The 20547-nt window shown below is 46.5% G+C and overlaps 1 protein-coding gene across 2 annotated transcripts in view; it reads left to right on the forward strand.

Annotated features, from left to right (window-relative positions):
* Positions 1–52: 52 nt before the first annotated feature.
* ACADSB (acyl-CoA dehydrogenase short/branched chain) overlaps positions 53–20547 on the forward strand; it is a 40150-nt gene continuing 19655 nt past the window's right edge. The window contains exon 1 of one of the 2 annotated variants that reach the window (XM_059398751.1): positions 53–190. In XM_059398751.1, the coding sequence (XP_059254734.1) occupies positions 149–190 (42 nt within the window). In that variant the 5' untranslated portion in view covers positions 53–148. The remainder of the gene's footprint in view (positions 191–20547) is intronic. The other variant, XM_059398750.1, reaches the window with a different exon arrangement.

The raw sequence follows: 20547 nt of genomic DNA on the forward strand, positions 1-20547 counted from the left end.
GTAGGCGCGAGGGGGCGGGGCCAGATAGGTGTGCTGGGGCGGGGGCGGAGACGAGGCCCTGGCTCCGCCCCAAAGCGCTGCCGCCGGGCCCCGAGGCACTGAGCAGGGACTTATTGGGCTTGGCACAGCGACTTGGTCTGCAGCACCCATGGAGCGAGCGGCTGCTCGGCTACTGCGTGGCAGCGCGCTGGTGAGTGCGCTGGCGCCGGGCGTCCCAGGAGTCGGGGACGACCTTGGCACTGGCGGCGGGGGCTTCTCATATAACGGGACCGGGGAGCCCGCTGCACGTCCCGGGTGGGAGCCTCCTCTACGCCGGATCGGTCTCAGACCCTTCACCCGGGGCTGATCGCGACTCCCATCTCCCTCCAGGCCTCTGGCGGAGCCGGCCTCCGCTTCTCTTAGGAGGGCTGACAATAGCAGCTGGTGAGAAAGGGGCTGGGAGCTATTCTAGAAGCTTCTTTGCGGGAGCACGCACCATGAGTGGAATCGGAGCCACTGGGCCCTGGGAGCCTCGGAGTTTAGGATCTTTAGGGGCATTTTGCAGAGATGTTACCTCCCTATTGCCACGTTTCCCCAATTATTACATTTCACCCCCACTCCCAATTTTAACTGAAAAGATGGTTAAAATACAGACACGGTCTCTTTCTGAGCAGAGCGTTTCCCTGTCTTGTGCGGCCCATCTCCAACATTAGGAAGGGACCTCGGAGTTAGTCAGACTTAGCGACCAGTTAAAGAATTCCCTCTGCCCTTTATCTCATTACTGGAGCCCCAGCATCTTCCATGGGTGAGCTCTGCGCGGTTCAGGGGTGCCCATTCCCGCCCCGCTGCCTTGAACTTGAGCTGAAACCTGCTTCCCAGGGTTACCATTCCACCTGTTGTACCCAATTCTGCTCTGGGGACTGGCCCAAACTGTAGATTCTTTGATACTTCGTCAGGGTTTTCTCATCACATTAAGCATTCCCACTATCCAGCTTTTTGTCCTAGGGCATGCTTTCCAGAAAACCCGCACACATTTGGATATGGGGCACTTCCTAGTCATCTTGACTTCTGCTTCATTGTAAACGTTTTCATTCTTCCCATTTGCTTTAAAGGCTCTTCAGAGTGCTCCTTCAGTGAGTGTTATGCCCAGAGGCAGAACTCTTGTTTGCTTAATTAGGAGTAGTTAATGTTATTTGATTGTTTTACGGGCTTGGGGTATTAAGAAAATTACTAAAGTCATATTGGGATATTGCTGCAAAGATATAAGCCTTTATGACACTGTGAGTACTATTTTATACTTGTTTTAACAGTTCAGTAAAGAAAATTCCCAGGGCTTTGCAGTTTGACTCTCCTTTTAGAGTCAGCCTTCATTGACCACATACTGTGTGGCAGACTTGTTCTTGGCTCTACCTGTGTCATCTCATTTGATTCTTTTTTTTTCTCAAGACTTTATTTATTTATTGGAGAGTGAGCGAAAGAGCACAAGCGGGGCTGGGGGCAAAGGGAAAAGGGAGCTTAGCAGGCTCAGCAGGGAGCCTGATGCCTGGCTCAAACCCAGGACCCTGGGATCATGACCTGAGCCAAAGGCAGACTTTTAGCCAGCTGGGCCACCCAGGCACCCCTGATCTTACTTAATTCTTATGAACCATCCCACACAGTGGTAGTTTAATCTGTTGGCTACAGAGGCTGATGCTGAAAAAAAATCATGTGACTTGCTCAGGGTCACTCAGCTAGAAAGTGGTAAGAGCTGGTGTTCCAATTCCAGTCTGATGCTAAATTTCATGCACTACTGCCTCCCTCCCTTAGAGGTAGTGGAGACCTATTTCGTTTGGATTTGTTTTGGACTTTGTTTGGATTTCTTTGGATTTTGTTTGGATTTGTTTGGATTTATTGGGGTTTATTGTCTTTCATATTTTTTAAAGCTCATTTACATTAATTAGCTAATGTGATTGATGGGATGGTGACTCTAGCACCGTGGTTAAGAATGTGGTTTTGCAGCCAGATTGCATGGGTTTGAGCACAGGCTGTGTCACTTCGTAGCAGTATAATCTTGGACAGGTTACCTCTGTGGATCTTAGTTTCTTGATCTATAAAATGGGGGAGAATAATAGCATCTAACCATAGGGGGATGTGAAGCCTTTAAAATAGTGCCTCGGGGCGCCTGGGTGGCTCAGTGGGTTAAGCCGCTGCCTTCGGCTCAGGTCATGATCTCAGGGTCCTGGGATCGAGTCCCGCATCGGGCTCTCTGCTCAGCAGGGGGCCTGCTTCCCTTCCTCTCTCTCTGCCTGCCTCTCTGCCTACTTGTGATCTCTCTCTGTCAAATAAATAAATAAAATCTTTAAAAAAAAAAAAAGAAATAGTGCCTGATGTATGGGGCGCCTGGGTGGCTTAGTGGGTGAAGCCTCTGCCTTCGGCTCAGGTCATGATCTCAGAGTCCTGGGATCGAGCCCCGCATCAGACTCTCTGCTCAGCAGGGGAGCCTGCTTCCCCCTCTCTCTCTGCCTGCCTCTCTGCCTACTTGTGATCTCTCTCTCTCTCTCTGTCAAATAAATTAATTAATTAATAAAATAGTACCTGGTGTAGAATCAGATGTCATTTAATGTTAGCTTTTATTATTGCCATGCGTGAGGCATCATGTCCCATGGCAGATACACTAAAGACCCTGAACACTTAGCTTTTAGAAATTTCTCTTTTAGTGGAGAAGTTAGAACTGTATCCAACAAATCTGCTGTTATGAAGACATACAAATCCCAGGGGTCCACAGTCTGCCTGTGGGTTCGGAGGAGGGAGCAATGATCAGGACCATTAGGGGAGAAAGAGGCTCTTTGGGAGCTGGGTTTAGATTTTAGGAGAAGAGAATTGGGAAAAACACTGTAACAAAAGGGGGGCATTTTAAGGAATGCTGGCGTTTATCCTTTGGATTGTCCAGAGCCTTGGAAGGTTTTGAGCCTTGGTGGTAGAGAATCATCTATGATCTCGGTTTATTGCTGTCATAGCAGGTGGCATGGAGGGTAGAGAATTGCGAAGTAGGGCCAATTTTGGTCCCTCTCAAAGATCAAAGGGGTGCCTGGGTAGCTCAATAGGTTAACTGTCTGCCTTCCGCTCAGGTCATGATCCTGGGATCAAGTCCTGCCTGGGCTCCCTGCTTAGCTGTGGGTCTGCTTCTCCCTCTCCCCGACTGGTGCTGTCTCTCACTCTTTCTCAAATAAAAATTTTTAAAAGAAAAAGATAAATGGAAAGGCAGAATTTAGTGAGAATTTACAGTAGGCCAGGGAGAGCATTTTATATCCTGTACCCAATGCCCTCTTTCCTATTGGACAGGTAGTAGGTAGTAGTGGCTTCATCTCACCAATGAGGAACTGGGAGGTGGTGAGTGTTCAGTGTGCCCTTGACATCCAACAGTAAGGTCACAGCGTGGACACTCAGCCACGCTTGCCTTCTCAGAAGGACTTTGTTGTCCCTGCAGATAAATCAGAACAAACCTGTCCCTTATGTTTGGACAACCCAATTTGTAGGGAATTGACTTGGTCACCCCGTGGTTCCAAAATATTTTAGGCAACTTGATACTTCACAAAAGGTCATTCTTTTTTTTTTTTTTTTTTTTAAGGATTTTTATTTTATTTATTTGACCGACAGAGATCACAAGTAGGCAGAGAGGCAGGCAGAAAGAGGGGAAAGCAAGCTCTCCACTGAGCAGAGAGCCCTATGCAGGTCTCGATCCCAGGACCCTCGGATCATGACCTGAGCTGAAGGCAGAGACTAACCCACTGAGCCACACCCAGGTGCCCCACAAAAGGTCATTCTTGAAAAATATTCTTGATGCGATACTTTCTTGTTAGGTTAATCCTGTAAAGGACTTTGAGTTGTTGGAACTGCTAAACTAGATACATATCTTGTTCAGCTTTTTGTTATTCAAGAAAACCGACAGCACTTTTTTGGACATCTGTGGCATCTGGGCAGTGAGAGCTGAGTACGTGCATAAGCAGAAATTATTCACCTGCCGTAAATCCAGGCCCTGGAGTCAGAGCACCTCTCCACTGCCTCATAGCGGGACAACCTCAAGACAGGTTCTTGAGGTTCTGCTTCTCTTTCTTTTCCTGCAAAGTGGGGAGGACAGTAGTATTAGGGCGATGTTAGATGTTAAGTGCTTAAAACGGCCCTTGGTGCTTAGTAAGTACTCAGTAAACGCTCACTGTTAATATGCGCAGAGTCCATTACTAGTAACTCCAGGAGGAGGGGGTGGGGTGTCTTTGTGCAAAGTACTCTGATTAATGTTGGGGGTCTGTATGTTTACAACATGGTCTTTGACCTCAGGGAAATTACATTTTTAGTTGGAGAGACAAGGTATATGTGTTAAGAAGTGCCATTAAGGCTATAGAAGATTTGATTTATTCCCAGTGTTACATAAATAGCATGGACAGATGTGCTTATAGAAGGAGGGGCTGGAACTGAGCGTCAAAAGAAGGGATGGCTTAGGTTTAGGGAAAGCAGCAGAGGGTTGGAGATTATAGGCCAAGGGAGCTGTGTGCACCAAGGTATAGCGTAGCAATATACAGCACTAGTTTAAGAAATAATTATTCTAAGACTGCTTGTGTGGTAAGTTCGCAGTTTGATGGAATGAGTTAAAATGACGAGTCTCTATCACGTGTCGTGGTTATGTCCATACTTGTTCCTGCAACAGTGAGAGTTGCTCTAACAGGGTTATCCACAGTCCCAGAGAACAACCCTTTGTCTACTAAAACACAAGCATTCATAACGTTATTACTCATCAGTACAGAAATGCATTTTTTCCAATGCAAATAGGGCCTTCTTTCCCAGCCTTCTTTCTTTCCAGTGCCAAGAAGACTTAAGTAATCCTAATGATCTTCTCTGGCAGCGGTTAAGATGCTCTCTCCTTTCTTCCAAGATCCTTTCACCAGACTTGCCTTGGGCTTACATGGCTTTGACTCCTCCTTTCCTAAGTGCTAGACCAGGGGTTCTCAATTTGGGCGCTGTCGACCTCTGAGGCCAGACCGTTCTCTGTTGTGGGAGGCTGCCCTGTGCATCCCAGGATGTGGGGCACCCCTGGCCCCTGCCACAGCTCAACCTGTCTCCAGGTACTGCCAGCGTTCCTTCGGGGCAAAAGTGTGCCGCTATCAGATCCACTGGTATAGACCCGTGCTCCGTGTGTACTCCGAGGGTGGGAAACTGTGGCCCTTCTCCTTATAACCTGGGAGAAAACTGCCTCATCCTACTATTTGCCCCACCCAGTTTCTTGACCATAGAAATTGGTTTTCAAGATCTCAGCAGGAGCCACTGAGATCCTGAGCTGCTGTTGGCCGAAGAGTCTCAGCAGATAAAACGGGCAGTACCTTGCAGAGGAAACCTGAGAGGTTAGATCCCACTTAGACCACTTCAGAAGTTCGCCTGTTGGGGGACAGGCCCTCAGCTAAGGTGATAACCACTGAACGGGGCATTCATAAAGGAAGCCTTGAGAAGATTGGGTCATCATCTTGAAATGGAGGAATTAGATGGACACCATGTTTTCTGAATTGAGTAGTTGAGTGATGTGCAAAGATTGGGGCGTCTGGAGGAAAACAGTTTAGGGGGAACAGAATGAAAGATGATTCATTCTGCTTTAGATGCCAGACTTCTAAAAGTGTCAGTTAAACTTAGGACTGGAAGCACTTTGGAAGCTGAGGAGGAGAGGGATCTGGAAACTAGTAGAATCAGAGCCAGAGTTACAGGTCTGAGCCTTTGGTGTCTATCACAGACCATTTGGGGGGACTGTTGAAGACAAGCAAGGCAAAGAGAATTATTGTGGGGTGTCCCTTAGAGGAGGATTTGTGACGAGTAGGCTTTATTCAGAACTGGAGCAAAAGAAGGAAAGGATGTTTAAGTCCAGTTGTAGGAGCAAAAGTACCAACAGAACTTGAGCCAGCTAGAGTAAAGAAAAGAACCCCTAGGGAGCAGGGGCAGGATGTTTTCAGATTTGCAGAGGAACCCAGGGCTAGCCTTCGGAGATGCTGGAATGCCCATTGAGGCAGGGTGTGAACTGAGTCTGTTTAAGGAGAGAGAACCGCTTCAGGTTCTTAAGCTCGGGTCGTTCCTTTCAGTGTCCACCAGCCCCTGCAGGCATTTAGGTGTGCAACTCTGTGTCTGGAACCTCAGGTCTCTTGACTTCTGTGTTAACTGCTCTCTCTGCTGCTAACCTGGTTTACCTGCAAAAGGAAGGCAGCTCCCATACCTGGTAAGGTGCTGGATCCAAGTTAATTACACAATTAAAGATTGTTTTAAAGGGCGCCTGGGTGGTGCAGTTCATTGAGCATCGGACTCTTGATTTTAGCTCAGGGTAGTAGGTTCAGGCCCCCTCTATGAAGCCTACTTTAAAGAAAAATGTTTTAAGTTCATTAAAAACTTCGTCTTGTAAGTTTTCTTTAGAAATAGGGATAGTTTTGGAAAGAGAGTTGCTGACCTGGCCAGGGCCATATGAAGGCAGACAGGTTTCCTCTATGCTGATGCCCTGGCCCTGGGCCCCATCTTGCTTTAGTTTGTTCTCTCCTGAGACCAACCATCTCTGTGTATTCTTCTCCTAGAAAGTGGTGGCATTGTTCCGAACCAGTAGATACTGGAAGGAGGAGCCCCAGACTGGTGGAAGGGAAGGACTGCCTTTTTAATAGCTCCAGAGAACTCCTAGCACAGAAGCTACTGGTTATGGAGAAAGCAAGCAGAGGTCAGAGGGGTTCTGTTCTGGTGGAGAAGTTTTGGCTCAAGGATAGGAAAGCAGAGAAAGGATCCACTTAAAATTTGAAGTGGGATATGCAGTACTTAAATGAGATCTTAAAATGGATATCCTGGATTTAGTTAGAATTCAGTAAGAGATCTGTCTAAAAGATGAGAATCCTCCTTTAGAAAGTGGGGAAGATGGGGCGCCTGGGTGGTTTAGTGGGTGTTAAAGCCTCTGCCTTAGGCTCAGGTCATGATCCCAGGGTCCTGGGATCAACCCTGCATCGGGCTCTCTGCTTCCTCCTCTCTCTGTGCTTGTCTCTCTGCCTACTTGTGATCTCTGTCTGTCAAATAAATAAATAAATAAAATCTTTAAAAATAATAAAAAAGAAAGAAAGAGAGAAAGTGGGGAAGAAACATTGCGTCTTCTAGTCTACGGAAGAACCCAGAAGCCATGGTCAATACCGCAGCATTAAGAAGCAAATCTCCTTACCGTCCCCACTGCCTCTCCTCCCCTTGCTGTACAGAAGACTAGCCAACTTTGCAGGGCCCTGCCTCCTCCTACCACAGAGCCCGAGGCAGTAGAAGAAAAATGTGGCCAGCTGATTACGTAAAAGGGCCCTGTGTCAGTTACAAGTTCTGTGTTAAATACTGTCCAGTAAACCTGCAAAACTATTTATATACTAAAGTGATCTTCATACTGCAAGGAGCATAAAAACAGTGCAAAAATCACTGTTTTCATTTTGATTAGGTTAATTAAGCTATAGCAATAACAAGCAGTGAGCATAATTAAGCACATCAGCATTTAACCTTGCCTTGTATTTATTCACTTTTTAAAAGGTTTTATTTATTTACTGGTCAGGGAGAGAGAGCATGCGTGTGCACAAGCAGGGGGAGCAGCTGGCGGAGGGAGAAGCAGGCTCCCCACTGAGCAGGGAGCCTGGTGTGGGACTCGGTCCCACCTGAGCTGGAGGCAGATGCTTAACTGACCCAGGCTCCCCGCCTTGTCCTTACCATGTAACATCTTGGCAAAAGGGACCTTCCCCTCTTCACTACTACTTCCTGCTGGAATATGTCTTAAATTTATATGTTTTAGAAACAGGTGCAAATTTTAAGAGATGTGATGTTTAGCTTTTTATTCATTCTTCTAAATTGTTGACAAAATTCTCATAAGCCATATGAATTTCTGTAATGTAAAGCTATGACATTTGGTTTCACTAATTTTAAGATTTTTATTTATATATTTATTTGACAGACAGAGATCACAAGTAAGCAGAGAGGCAGGCAGAGAGAGAGGAGGAAGCAGGCTCCCCGCCGAGCAGAGAGCCCGATGAGGGGCTTGATCCCGGGACCCTGGGATCATGGCCTGGGCAGAAGGCAGAGGCTTAACCCACTGAGCCACCCAGGTGCTCCTGGTTTCTCTAATTTTAAAGCAGCCTGTTTAACTTAATTTGGGGGGAGTGGCGATAGAATTTTTTAAGACTTTATTTTCAGTAGGTAATCATAAATTCTCATGCAGCTGTCAGAAGCAACACAAAGAGAATCCTGCATACTCTTCAGCCAGTCTGCTAGTGGTATCATCTTACAAAAACTCCAGGACAGTTACACAGCCAGGACACTAACATTGAGACCATCCATCAGACTTACTCAGGAACCTGCAGCTTCACCTATAAATGTATATATTTAGTCCTGTGAGGTTTCCCCACGTGTGTGTTTATGTATCCACATCCACAGTCAAGCCAGAGGACATTCCCGGCTTCACAAACATCCGTGCATTCCCCTAGTTGAACTGCATGACGTCCCTGCGCCTGGCGACCTAGTGCTTCTGTTCTCCTTCTGTATAATTTTATCATCTCAAGAATGTTGGATAAATGGGGTGCCTGGGTGGCTCAGTGGGTTAAAGCCTCTGCCTTCAGGCTCAGGGCTCAGGTTGTGATCCCAGGATCCTGGGATGGAGCCTCACATGGGCTCTCTGCTTACCGGGGAGCCTGCTTCCCTCTCTCTCTCTGCCTGCCTCTCTGCCTACTTGTCTCTGTCAAATGAACAAAAATCTTTAAAAAATAATTAAAAAATAAAAAGAATGTCGGATAAGTGAAATCATAGCTCTGTAACCTTTGGGACTAGCTTTGTACATTCAGCAGGATTCTCCTGAGATGCCAACAAGTTGTTTCCCGACTAAATAGTTTGTTCCTTTTATTGCTGCGCAATATTCCCCTTTAGAGGAGGGAAATCTCTTCTGCCCTGTTGGGTTCAGGAGCTGGAGTCTGGAAATTAGGCTGACAATAAACATTAACTGAAGGAAAAGGTTTATTTCATCTGTATGGGGGACCCAACAAAAGGAGCTGGCTCTTCCAAACGTTGAGATTAAAGGCTTCCATTCCTTGGTAGGGACAAGGGAAGTGGCAAAAAATGGACTCAAAGGGAAAAACAAAAAGGTTTCTTTTAGGAAAGACATGGATTTTTAGGAGGGCAGGCAGGAGATAAAGTTGTTGGTAATATTTGTCTATACAGGTGTTGGTACTCTTTCTATGAACCCCCCCAAGAAGGGATTTCTGGCAGCCTCCTTTCCCAAAACCTACTGCTTTTAGACAGATGAAGGATACTCCAAGAAGACTTTTTTTCTGCATCTGTTAATCTCAGATGTCTTCAGGTTAAAACCAACCTTTCTGCCAACCCTGGGGTTCCAAGTGGATTCCCCACCATGAGCCATACACTGTCTGTGTGTCACTGTTCACCTCGCAAGACATAGTTGGGTTGTGTTCGGCTCTGAGCAATAAAGCTGCTCTGCACATCTGTGCGCAGGCTTTTCTTCAAACTTGCAGTGCTCATTTCTCTGAGTGAGTACTCAGGAATGCAGGGACACACGGGAAGTGCACAGTTGTGTGAAACTGCTGGCCAGGTTTCCAGGCAGTCCTGTCTCCTGTGCCCGGTGGCCGTGGCGTGTGAGAGCTACTTCTGCCTCATTCTTGCCATTGGTTGGCAATGTCACTATGACTTTTTTTATTTTAACCAATCTGATCATCTCTCACTGCGTTGATTTGCTCTTAAAATGTTTTTTAGTTTCCAGCAGGATCAGAAGGAGAGGGATTCTGGTTGTTGACAGTGAAAAGATCCTTTTTTAATGGATTATACATATTTAATTACATCATAAAATAATATTATTTTATCTTTTCTGGGTCTGTAAAGTTGAATCAGTACTGTGAAAGAGAAAACCGGAGGCCCAAAATGGTATGGTTTAGGTTAAGGGCCCCAAGGCGGAGACCAAGAGTTAACACCTAACTTAATTGTTTCCCCAAGAATGTAACCTTTAATGGGTCAACTTGGAATTTCCTGGTCCAACTAGGAAAGGTACTGAGAGACCCCTTCAGCTCCCCTTAGGAGGGAGGGCAGCCTTGCCTAAACAGTGCATTCCTTGATAACAAATTACTTTCTTCTTTTTTTAATGTCTTCTCTGCCTTGAAAACCTTTCTGTTGTTTAGCTCGGTGGCTCTCCCCTCTGCTTGCTAGATGGGATGCTGCCCATTCATGATTGTTGGGCAAAGCCAGTTAGATCTTCAGATTTACTTGGTTAAAAACACTTGTTTCTTTCTTAATAGTGCAAAAGGACATGAAAAATACCATCAAGGTCTGTCTACCAAGGGTGAGCACTTTATCTAGCTGTAGAATCATTATATGATTTTTATGGACTTGGAAATCAAAAAGGACTTAGGGGGAGCCTGGCTGGCTCAGACACTGGAGCACGCCACTCTTGATCTCAGGATCATGGGTTCCAGCCCCACACTGGGCATAGAGCTCACTCTAAATAAAAGCGGGGGAGTACTTAGAAAAAAAAATGAAATCTATTCATGCAACTGTTGTCATTAGCCAGTGTTAAATGCCTATTAAATTAGAAAATTAAATGTATAAAATACTAAAAATAAGCAAGGGCAGATCCCTTTATTAGCTTACAGTGAGGAATGTTATCCTCATTAAAAGCTGGGTGTCATCTCCCAAAAAAAGAGTAAGAATTTTGACAACAGACTTCTGCATGACAACACAAAACAAGTATAAGCGAAGTCAGAAGACAAATGGCAAACCGGTTTTAGAAAATTAATTTCCTACTCCTGGAAATCAGGGAAGAAAAAACAACCGAATAGGAAAATGGGCAAAGGACACGAATAAACCGTAAATAGAAAAAGAACGACAAATGGTTCTTAAACATATGAAAAGATGTGCAAACTCATAGGAGAAATACAGTATGGGAACACTGCGATACAGTTCTCCTCTGTTAGATGGACACAGAAGTCCAAAAGTTGAGCAATGTGCTCTGCTGGCCAGGCCCTAGGGAAGTGGGCACCCTTTCACACTTATCAGTGGGAGTAAGTGTGGTTTCACTGCTGCCAACGACAACCCGGGAACACTTAATCCGAATTTTTTTTTTTTTAAAGATTTTATTTATTTGACAGACAGAGATCACACGTAGGCAGAGAGGTAGGCAGAGAGAGAGGAGGAAGCAGGCTCCCTGGTGAGCAGGAAGCCTGATGCGGGGCTCGATCCCAGGACCCTAGGATCATGATCTGAGGCGAAGGCAGAAGCCCTAACCCACTGAGCCACCCAGGCGCCCCACTTAATCCGAATTTTGAATTCCATTCATGCTCTCTAAAATAGAATTCCCACTTCCAGTGTGTGCCACAGGCAGAGTTCCCAGGGAGTGAAATCATACAGGTCAGAGGTCTCTCACTGAAGCAGTTCTTTGAATTCTCAGAAGCTTATTTTGAAATTCGTAATGAGGTGCCAGGAAGTCACATCAATTGGAAGGAGAGATCCACCCACCATCAATCAGATCAGATGGGACCAGCACCCTTCTGCCGCCCGTGGTTACCTTTTCACAGCCGTTACCAGAACCGGAAATGAGTATCACAGGCTGAAGGAATTAGCCCACCTAAGTGGTGCAGAAATTATTATTGTGAGCTTGAAAAGCATCTGAGCAGTCGCGAGGAACGCTGTGTGAACTGAAGCCTCTGGAAAACAGATTTTAGATGAAGAAACTATCTTTTCTGCTGTTAATCTGTTTCTTGTCAGTGCCCAGCTGCCCCCTCCCACCCACGCTGCACACCCTTCCTGTAGGTAAAGGAAAAGTTTTCTTTCCAAGAAATGTATTATGTGTGTATAAATATACACACATACTCCAACTAGGTGTGTATAGATCTGCCGTGTTCTGTTGCCTTTAGCTTTGTGTAACCTTGTCCACAACTGAGACATGCGCTGACACAGTGACACGGAGGCCCCCCGTGTTGCAGCATTATTTATAATGAAATTATTTTTTTTAAATGTTTTGTTTATTTATTTGACACAGAAAGAGAGAGAGAGATCACAAGTAGGCAGAGAGGCAGGCAGAGAGGGAGAGGGGGAAGCAGGCTCCCTGCTGAGCAGAGAGCCCAGTTCGGGGCTTGATTTCAGGACCCTGAGATCATGACCTGAGCCGAAGGCAGAGGCTTAATCCACTGAGCCACCCAGCTGCTTCCTTTCACAGAGGACAAGGAGGAAAATAAGGAAATGTATTTCTGTTTGCTTAGATTTGTATATAAAGAATGTGACAAAGGTAATAAGCTAATCAAGTGGTCACCTGTGCGGGAAGTTGAGAAGTGGGCCGGATCGGGATGGCACAACAGCTTTGGGATTGGCACAGTTTTTTTTGAACCTCGTTACTTGTTTAACACAAAGAAATTTTAAAGCCAGACACTTTGGGGGAAGAGTGGGGAGGGAGGGGGAAGCAGGGAGGCACATTCACGAGTCACGACTACAGACAAGGAAATGGTTGAGCTGTTGAAACTTAGCTGCAAGAGGGGTTGAGTTTTTACTCTCCAAGTCATGCATGTAAGCCAGGTTCCAGCCCAGGCTATGTCTCAGAATCGTCCAGGGAAGCTTTTTAGAAATACAGAAACCCAGGCTTCATTTTGGGTCTCTTAAATCAGGGTCTTAGTTGGTAGGGCTGTACTCTCTCTCTTTTGCTGGAAGCTGCCCCAAGTTACCAAGAGTGGCAACCCCTGATTTAAACATACTTGTTTCCAAGATCTTAATAGAGTTGGTAAACGTTCCCAGAATAAACCATTTTTTTAGTTTAATTACATGTAACTGTTTTTGACAGTTAGGTTCTTAAGAAATCCATAAAGTTGTCCCGCGGTGTGATGCTGAGCACCTATCTAAAACCTATACCTGGCATTTTAAAGGCGAGCCTACTTCGGAAATCCAGAGCAGACATGATTTGGGCAATGACACATACTTTTAGAAAGGCAAAACATTAAATATTCTTAGAAAATATTTCTAATATACAAAAAAATGCAGGGAACAATATAACTGGCAACCTACCTTTGCTACAGTTTTGGGGTTTTTTGTTTTGTTTCGTTCTGTATTTAAGAAGCAAAACACGTGGGGTGCTTGGGTGGCTCAGTCGGTTAAGCGTCTGCCTTCGGCTCGTGTCATGGTCCTGGGGTCCTGGGATCCAGGGATCCAGCCCCGCATCAGGCTCTCTGCTAGGGGAAGAGGCTGCTTCCCCCTCTCCCTCTGCTGCTCCCCCTGCTTGTGCTCAGGGTCAAATAAGTAAATAAAATCAAAGGAAGGAAGGAAAGAAAATACTTTACACAAAGCCCATACTTCTACTTCCACTCCTCCTGCAGAGGGAACCATAATCCTGACTCTGTGGCGTGTGCTTCTTGTTCATGTTTTTAAACTTTTACTGCATCTCTGTGTCTCCCTAAGAATATATACTATCATTTGGTGTGTTTTTAAAGTATCCATAAATGCTATCATCCCAAACAAATCCTTTTGCAAATTGCTTTGTTAACTCAATATTATATTTTCAAGGTTTTTCCGTGTTGATATATGCAGCTCCCCAGTTCACTTGAAGTGCTCTACAGTATTCTGTTGACTTATAGGGGAGGAAAAAATATTCTGCACTATACCCTCCTACGTTCTTGGCTCAGATTCCTCTGTCATAAAAGACAGATTAACAGGGGAGAAAATTACAAACAAATTTAGTAACCTGTACACCTTATGTATGAATGGGAGAAACCCAGGAAAACGGAGTGATTCTGAAATGGCCCAAGCCACCATCCCCTTAAATACTGTTACCAGCTAAATACAAACGCTGGTACGTTTATGGGAGATTGCCAGGAAAAGCACAGTAAATAAGGGTGGGGTGGTTATGCAGGTTTATGTCCTTGCCTTTTCTAGGGATCTGGTCACCTGTTCTGGCACAGAGAGGAAGACGTGCTTACACAGGGAGATCTCTCTTACACACGTAGAGCAGTAACACCTCCCGCAGAAGTATGACTGACGTGTTCTCAGTTTCCAGAGCTGCCCTGCTGTTTCTTACAAATAACCAGCTCGAGAAAATCCTTCTGGCAAACAGACACATTTTTGCCGTGGCAAATTCTTCTCCTCTTCAGAATGCAATTACAACTTACGCATTCCTTTGTTGACAGAAATTGGATTTTTAATTTGTCACCTTTGTAAATTTCACTGCATTGTTTGCAAGCGTGTACTCATGCGTGTGAACGAAAGGAGAATTGCTGGGCCTTGGTCTGGACTGTCACTTAAGTAGTGATTAGACCTGTTTTTACACTCAACCCGCAGAGCAGGAGAGTTTCTTCCCACTTAAAGAAAAATTATTCATGACCTGTGTTAAAGACGATAAGGAAGACTTGATTCAAGGAGGGGCTTCTGCATGGGATTTTTGCAGTAGGGAGGTGAGATCAAGCTCAGTACCAAAGTACAACAAGGACAAATGGAGATTTCTAGCGAACAAGTCGGGATAGAAAATCACTAAGAAGGAACGACAGGGTTAAGCGAGATTCTTGGGGGGGGGGGGGGGTTGAGGGCGAGGCTGGGGGCAGGCCACCCGAACATGGACCACCTTGGCATGAACATTATTATGAGTTAAAAGCAACCAAAACCCAGCAGGTTCAGGAAAAGCTCTCTACCTCCCCCTCACCTGCCTGCTTGTACCAGGAAGAGAGCTATCAAGAGTACATAGTAGAGTAACCTGTGGGGTGCCTGGCTGGCTAAGTCAGTAGAGCATGTGACTCTTGGTCTTGGGTGTAGAGCTCACCAGAAAAAAAGAAAGAAAAAAGGCTATCTTTTGTTTTCCAAACATCTTCCTCCTCCTTCCTGCGAATGGTCTTCTCCACTTCGGGCCCCGGCCGTCTGCCCCTCCTTAGCTCACAGAAACACCGTGTTGCCTGTCTTCGCAGTTGCCATGTCTCTGTGGACTGCCTGTGCTTGTGCCATTCAGTTTGATTTTCTCCTGTTAATCTGTCTCTTCTCAACTGGAGTCTTCAGCCAGCCAGAAGGACCCTGAAGAGTAGAAAAAGGTCTCCCTCTCCAGCACTTGCTAGATTCATTCACACTCACCAGGATTCTTGCTGGAGGCAGACCACGCGATCAGATACCGAGGGCTGGTGTTTTCCTGAGGCTGACCCAGCAGGGTTCTCGCCAGAACTGAACTAAGCAGCCCAAGGGCAGTGCCCGAGGACGGTGCCTAAGATCAGGGCCTAGTTAGAGAGACTCAGGAGCTGACTCACATTTGGCTTAGGGCGAGCGTCTTTGTCAAACATCCTCAGCACTCGAGGGTCAGATGGTGGGGGCAAAGCTAGAGCAGGAGACCAAGACTGGCGGGAGAGAACGGGACGGAAAGGAGGAGAGAGCCTTTGGAAGGAGGAGGAGGTGCCCACCTGAACTCCGTCTGTGGAGAGCAGGCGGGCCGGAGCCCGAAAAGCTCGGAGAGCTGGTGGAGCCCCTGCGGGGAGGGGGCTGGCCACTGGTCGGGGGCGCTCAGGAGGCCTGGAGGGTGAGGACGGCGCGGCTTCAGCAGCGTGTGCTCTGCAGGGGCGGAGAGGGAGGCCGGTACCGAGGTGGAGGACAGTCGAGGGGGATTAACACGCTGAGAATGTGAGCCGCCCAAGGGGAGGGCTGAGGGTCCTGCAGAGGTGAGGGGGTGCGACACGTAGGGAGCCAGAGGGACGGGCCTTTTTTTTTTTTTTAAAGATTTTATTTATTTGAGAGAGGAAGAGAGAGGGAGGAAGCAGGCTCCCCACTGAGCAGGGAGTCCCCAGTAGGACTGGATCCCAGGTACCCGAGATCATGATCTGAGCCCAAGGCAGACGCTTAACCAACTGAGTCCCCCAGGCGTCCGAGCACAGGCCTTTCTTAAGAGGGGGGACGTCATTTATATTGTCCCAGGAGCGGAGAAGGATGAGGACACCAAGTGGGTTTGGTGGCAGCAAGCTGAGGTCACTCCCATTTGTTGGCATTTATGTTTGCCATAGAAGGTGAGTCATTGGCTGACAGTAAGGGGTGAAGCTTTGGGGGGTTTGGGATCCTGTAATCATTTTAGAGAATGGGAAAGGGTGTAAGCGGAGGTCAGTGACGAAGAATTTATAGTTGAATGAGGCCACGTGCGCGTCTGTGTCTCCTGACCATGTCCCGTATGTGGTCATGGCTAGAGTCATGAGCGGAAGTGCAGGAGACAGACTTGATGGCAGAGGGACAGCGCCAGGAATCTGGGAGCCATGGAAGTGCTGGGTGGTGTGAGCGGGGGAGGTGCGCACACAGCTCTGTGCCTTTGTCAAAGCCCTTTAAAGCCTATGCCACAAAGAATCTATTTTATTTTATGTATAAAAGTAAAATCAAACCAGATATAAGGGGGAGATGGAAAGCCGCTATGGCTGATGACTCTTAACTGCTTTCCAGTAGTGATACTGAGATTTGTAATAAATATATACTGGGTCTTCTTCAGGGTTCTCGGCTCACAGCTCCCCAAACCTTGGGAGTTTTCTGGGCAATCAGAGCAGAGAGCATCTTTGGTTAAAATATTTAAATATTTGGTCTCCTTTTTTTTTTTTTTTTAGGGTTTCTTGGTTTGGGGGGGGGGTGGGCAAAACAGGAAGGGACGGCAGAGGCAGAGGGAGAAGCAGGTTCCCCGCTGAGCAGGGCGCCCTGCCTGGGGCTCAATCCCAAGACCCCAGGATCATCACCCAAGCTGAAGGCAGCTGCTTCACGGACTGAGCCACCCAGGCGCCCCAAAACATTTGGTCTCTTGTTTGCAGTTCCTGAAGTCCTCTGAGAACCTTGAAGGTGAAATGGGTACCTTGTTGTACTCATTGTACCATGTTGTGCCCTTGGGTACCCCCTTCCAGTCACTTGGGTTTATGCTAATGAGGTGACCTCTGGACTGCAACCAAGGGTGGGGGCAGGGTGCGGGCGGCCAACCATATGATCAGAGGACCTTACAGTTTGACCCTCCAGCCTCCTGGGAAGGAAGAGGAGCTACCGGTTGAATTCCTTGCCGCCAGCCAGTGATGTAATCAATCTGGCCTCCATAAACACCCTCAGGGAGATGCTGGGAGAGGGGTGCCCGGAGCAGACGGTATGGAAGCTCCACTCCCTTTCCCCCAACCTGGCCCTGTGCCTCTCTTTGCTGGCTGTTCCTGAGGTCTATCCTTTGATAATAAACCAGTAATCCAGCAAATAATCTCCGTTCTGTGAGCTTCTCTAGTAGACTGAACAAGACTACCCCCGAGGAGCAGGTGGTAGGAACCTGTAGTCTTGTAGCCCCTGGGTCTGAAGCATGGGGGGCAGCCTGGGCTTGCCACTGCGCTGTGAAGTGGACCAGGGGCCCCTTGACCTGTGGGACCCGATGCCATCTCTAGGTAGATAGAGTCGGAATTGGGTTGAATGGAAGGACACCCGGCGGGTGTGGGAGAATAGATTGTTGGTGCAGGAGAGAGAAGAAACCCCACACATTACAGTTGGTCCCACAATTATCACAGGAGACACATCACCCCACAAAGGGGGTAGGGAAGAAGAAGGTGCAGAAACAGTGTTTTGACAGGTACCCCAAGGCCACAGATGAAAAGAGCTGTACATGAGCACCGCACCGTGACAGGTAAATCTGTTCTCAGAGCGGCACGGGTAGCACTGCTGAGATGGCTGTACGTGTGCCCTAGCTTCGCACAGGGAAGTCATCCTAGATCGTGAGAGCCAAGATTCTCACCACCAGAAAGTTACCAGTGAGGGGGTACCTGGGGCGCTCAGTCGGTGAAGCGTCTGCCTTCAGCTTAGGTTGTGATCCCAGGGTCCTGGGATGGAGTCCCACATCGGGCTTCTTGCTCAGCGGGGAGCCTGCTTCCTCCTCTCTCTCTGCCTGCCTCTCTGCCTGCTTGTGATCTCTGTCTGTCAAATAAATACAATAAATAAAATCTTTAAAAAAAACTTTTAAAAAAAGTTACTAGTAAGAAAAGAAGACAAGATAACGTGAACTCTGGAGTGCTGGGATGGAATCAAAGGGGGAAAGACCACGCCTTAGTGCACACATGCAGAAGAGAGACCCAGGAGGGCACATCTGGTAGGAACCCCTGAGTAGTATAGGCATTTAAGGTGGAGCCCTCTGTGTTCTATCAGAACATTTCCTTTGGAAAAGTCTAAGAGGGACTTTGCAGGTCAGCAGACTTCTCTCCTGTGTCCTGTTTTACCTTTCGGGCATCGTAAAAGCCTGTAGACTTAAGGCACTCAAAGGATGTTTGGAAGGATATTCCATTATGCTGGGACATAATGGAGAAGGGTTATGACTCCCAACAGCTAAGCTTAATGAGTTTAGCAAAAAATCTACCAGAACATTCAGCAGTCCGGGGTTCTTTACCGTTTTGTGTGCTGTGGAGGAAAGGTATCCAGCAATATAGTGAAGTTTAATAGACCCTTTCTTAAAACGTTTTAAAAGGCATAAACTATGCAGGATTACAAAGGAACCCAGTTATAAAAAGCCATAAAAATGTTTTTAATTGTGATAATAGTAATAAGTGTTTCTTTAATAAGATCTGGTAACAGGTCAGCAGGTTTGAAGTCGGGAGGTGCCTCAAGATCTGTGCACCAGCTGTTATTTGATATAAAAATACCTGTAATTTCTCTCCGTGACAGTCGCAGACAACATGTAACTTGGGGCCTCCGTTTCGCGACTGAAGGAAATGTTTGACTTAGGTTAGAGGTTAGTGAAATAAAGATATAATTTCCCCCACCGAAATTCACAGGCTTCACTGGAGTTCACTGCGAGCCTGGAGTTCGCAGACCCCAGGTTTGATCATCAGTACTAGTAAGGGCAGCAGAACTCTGGTCCGTTGAGTCAGAAACAGATCAGACTGGAGCTACAAGAAGTACTTGGCAAGGCATAAATAACTAGGATTCCACTCAAGTAGCGATTGCTGCTCTATACAAAAAAATGTGATGATGTGGTGCAAAGGGTTATAACTGTGGAAAATCATTTTGATGGAGTGGATCCCAGCGCTGCAGAGGCTGAGGTCAACACCGAGGGGCAGGGACGGTTGAAAATCATCATTGAAACCTCAGACTGTGGGTTTAAAGGCTAGGCAGGGAAATGTTTCCTTTATTAAAGACTGTCCTACTAAAAGGAACATTGTTTTTTTTTTTCTGCCCGAAAGGATAGGACATAACGTTCAGTTGTAACGTTTGGTTAAAAGGGATCCCATCTGCTTAGGGTATAGCCGCTGTATTATATGTAAGCTCACCCTGACTCCCTAACGCCACTACCCACTTTGTAAAGCACATTCACCTCTGTGGTCTCCTGAGTCTAAAATAATTCTTATGTGTCAGGGCACCTGGGTGGCTCAGTCAGTTAAGCATCCAGCTCTTGATTTCAGCTCGGGTCATGATCTCAGGGTTGTGAGATCGAGTCCTGCCTCAGGCTCTACACTCAGCGTGGAGTCTGCTTGGGCTTCTCTCTGCCTCTCTCTCACTCTTTCTAAATGAATACATAGAATCTTTAAAAGAAATAAAATAAAGTAATTGTTATGTGTCCAACAGTCATACACAATTTTTAGACTAAGTAGCAGGTTTTTTTAGCAATTTTTAGTCACAGCAGTGTCAAGCAGGAACAGCTGGGTATTATCATCATACCTGCTGGCTTCCCGGGTTTCTCCGTGGTGGGCTTTCTGTGAAACTCAGTACAAAGGTGATAGGTTGACTCAGAGAGACGAACTCTGTAGGGGAGTCTCGTGAAGTAAATAATCTCCCCTAGAAAGAATAATGGAGGGCAACGTGTTGGAGTTTGCAAATGTAACCGGCTAGTTTCCTGATCGTTTTGTGGAGGAGATTAGTTGGCTCCTTGTCTCACGAATTCCTAAGTCTGTGGAGGGCCCCATGCAGGACTTGCCCACCCACCGCCTCCTTCTCGGTAACCCCCCCGTCGCCCAGGCCCATCTGTCCTTGGTGCCTTCCGTACTGATCACATTCTGTCCTGATGCTTCTTAGCACCACTGCTCACCTCCTAAAGTCCTAAAGCCCCTGTGCACCTCCATTTCTTGCCTCCTTCCTCCTTAGCCGTGGTTCTTCCATCTGTTTCGTTGAGGAGAAGACATTACTACCTTCCTTCCTTCTGGTCCAAAGTGTTCCTTGCCCAACCAGGTGTCTTAACAAGGTGAAAATGTTCCATACAACTTTGCCCTGAACTATCTGCCTCCTACTTCTGCAAACAAAACAAAATTAATTACAAAATTGAGAGACACACATTTTTCTTCTAACTGGCCAATGTTTGTTTTCACTTCTGAATCTGGAGCAGAGTACACAGACTCCTGGGCACATTAACCACAAAACCAAGTGTGGGAAAGATCAACAGCGGTTTCAAACATAGTGACTCATGTTTTCTTTTGTTTTTTTTTTTTTTTTATCAATAAGCGTTTCCATGTGTAAGCAAAACTATTGAGAAAAAATATATTGCAGTATACTGTTATATTTGCTTTTTTTTTTCTTTTTTTAACACCATGTATGGTTTTTAATTCTGCAAAACTTGGCTTTACTCTTGCCTGTTCCCTGTTC

The sequence above is a fragment of the Mustela nigripes genome, chromosome 4 (genome assembly GCF_022355385.1).
Source record: "Mustela nigripes isolate SB6536 chromosome 4, MUSNIG.SB6536, whole genome shotgun sequence".
NCBI classification, from domain to species: Eukaryota; Metazoa; Chordata; class Mammalia; order Carnivora; family Mustelidae; genus Mustela; species Mustela nigripes.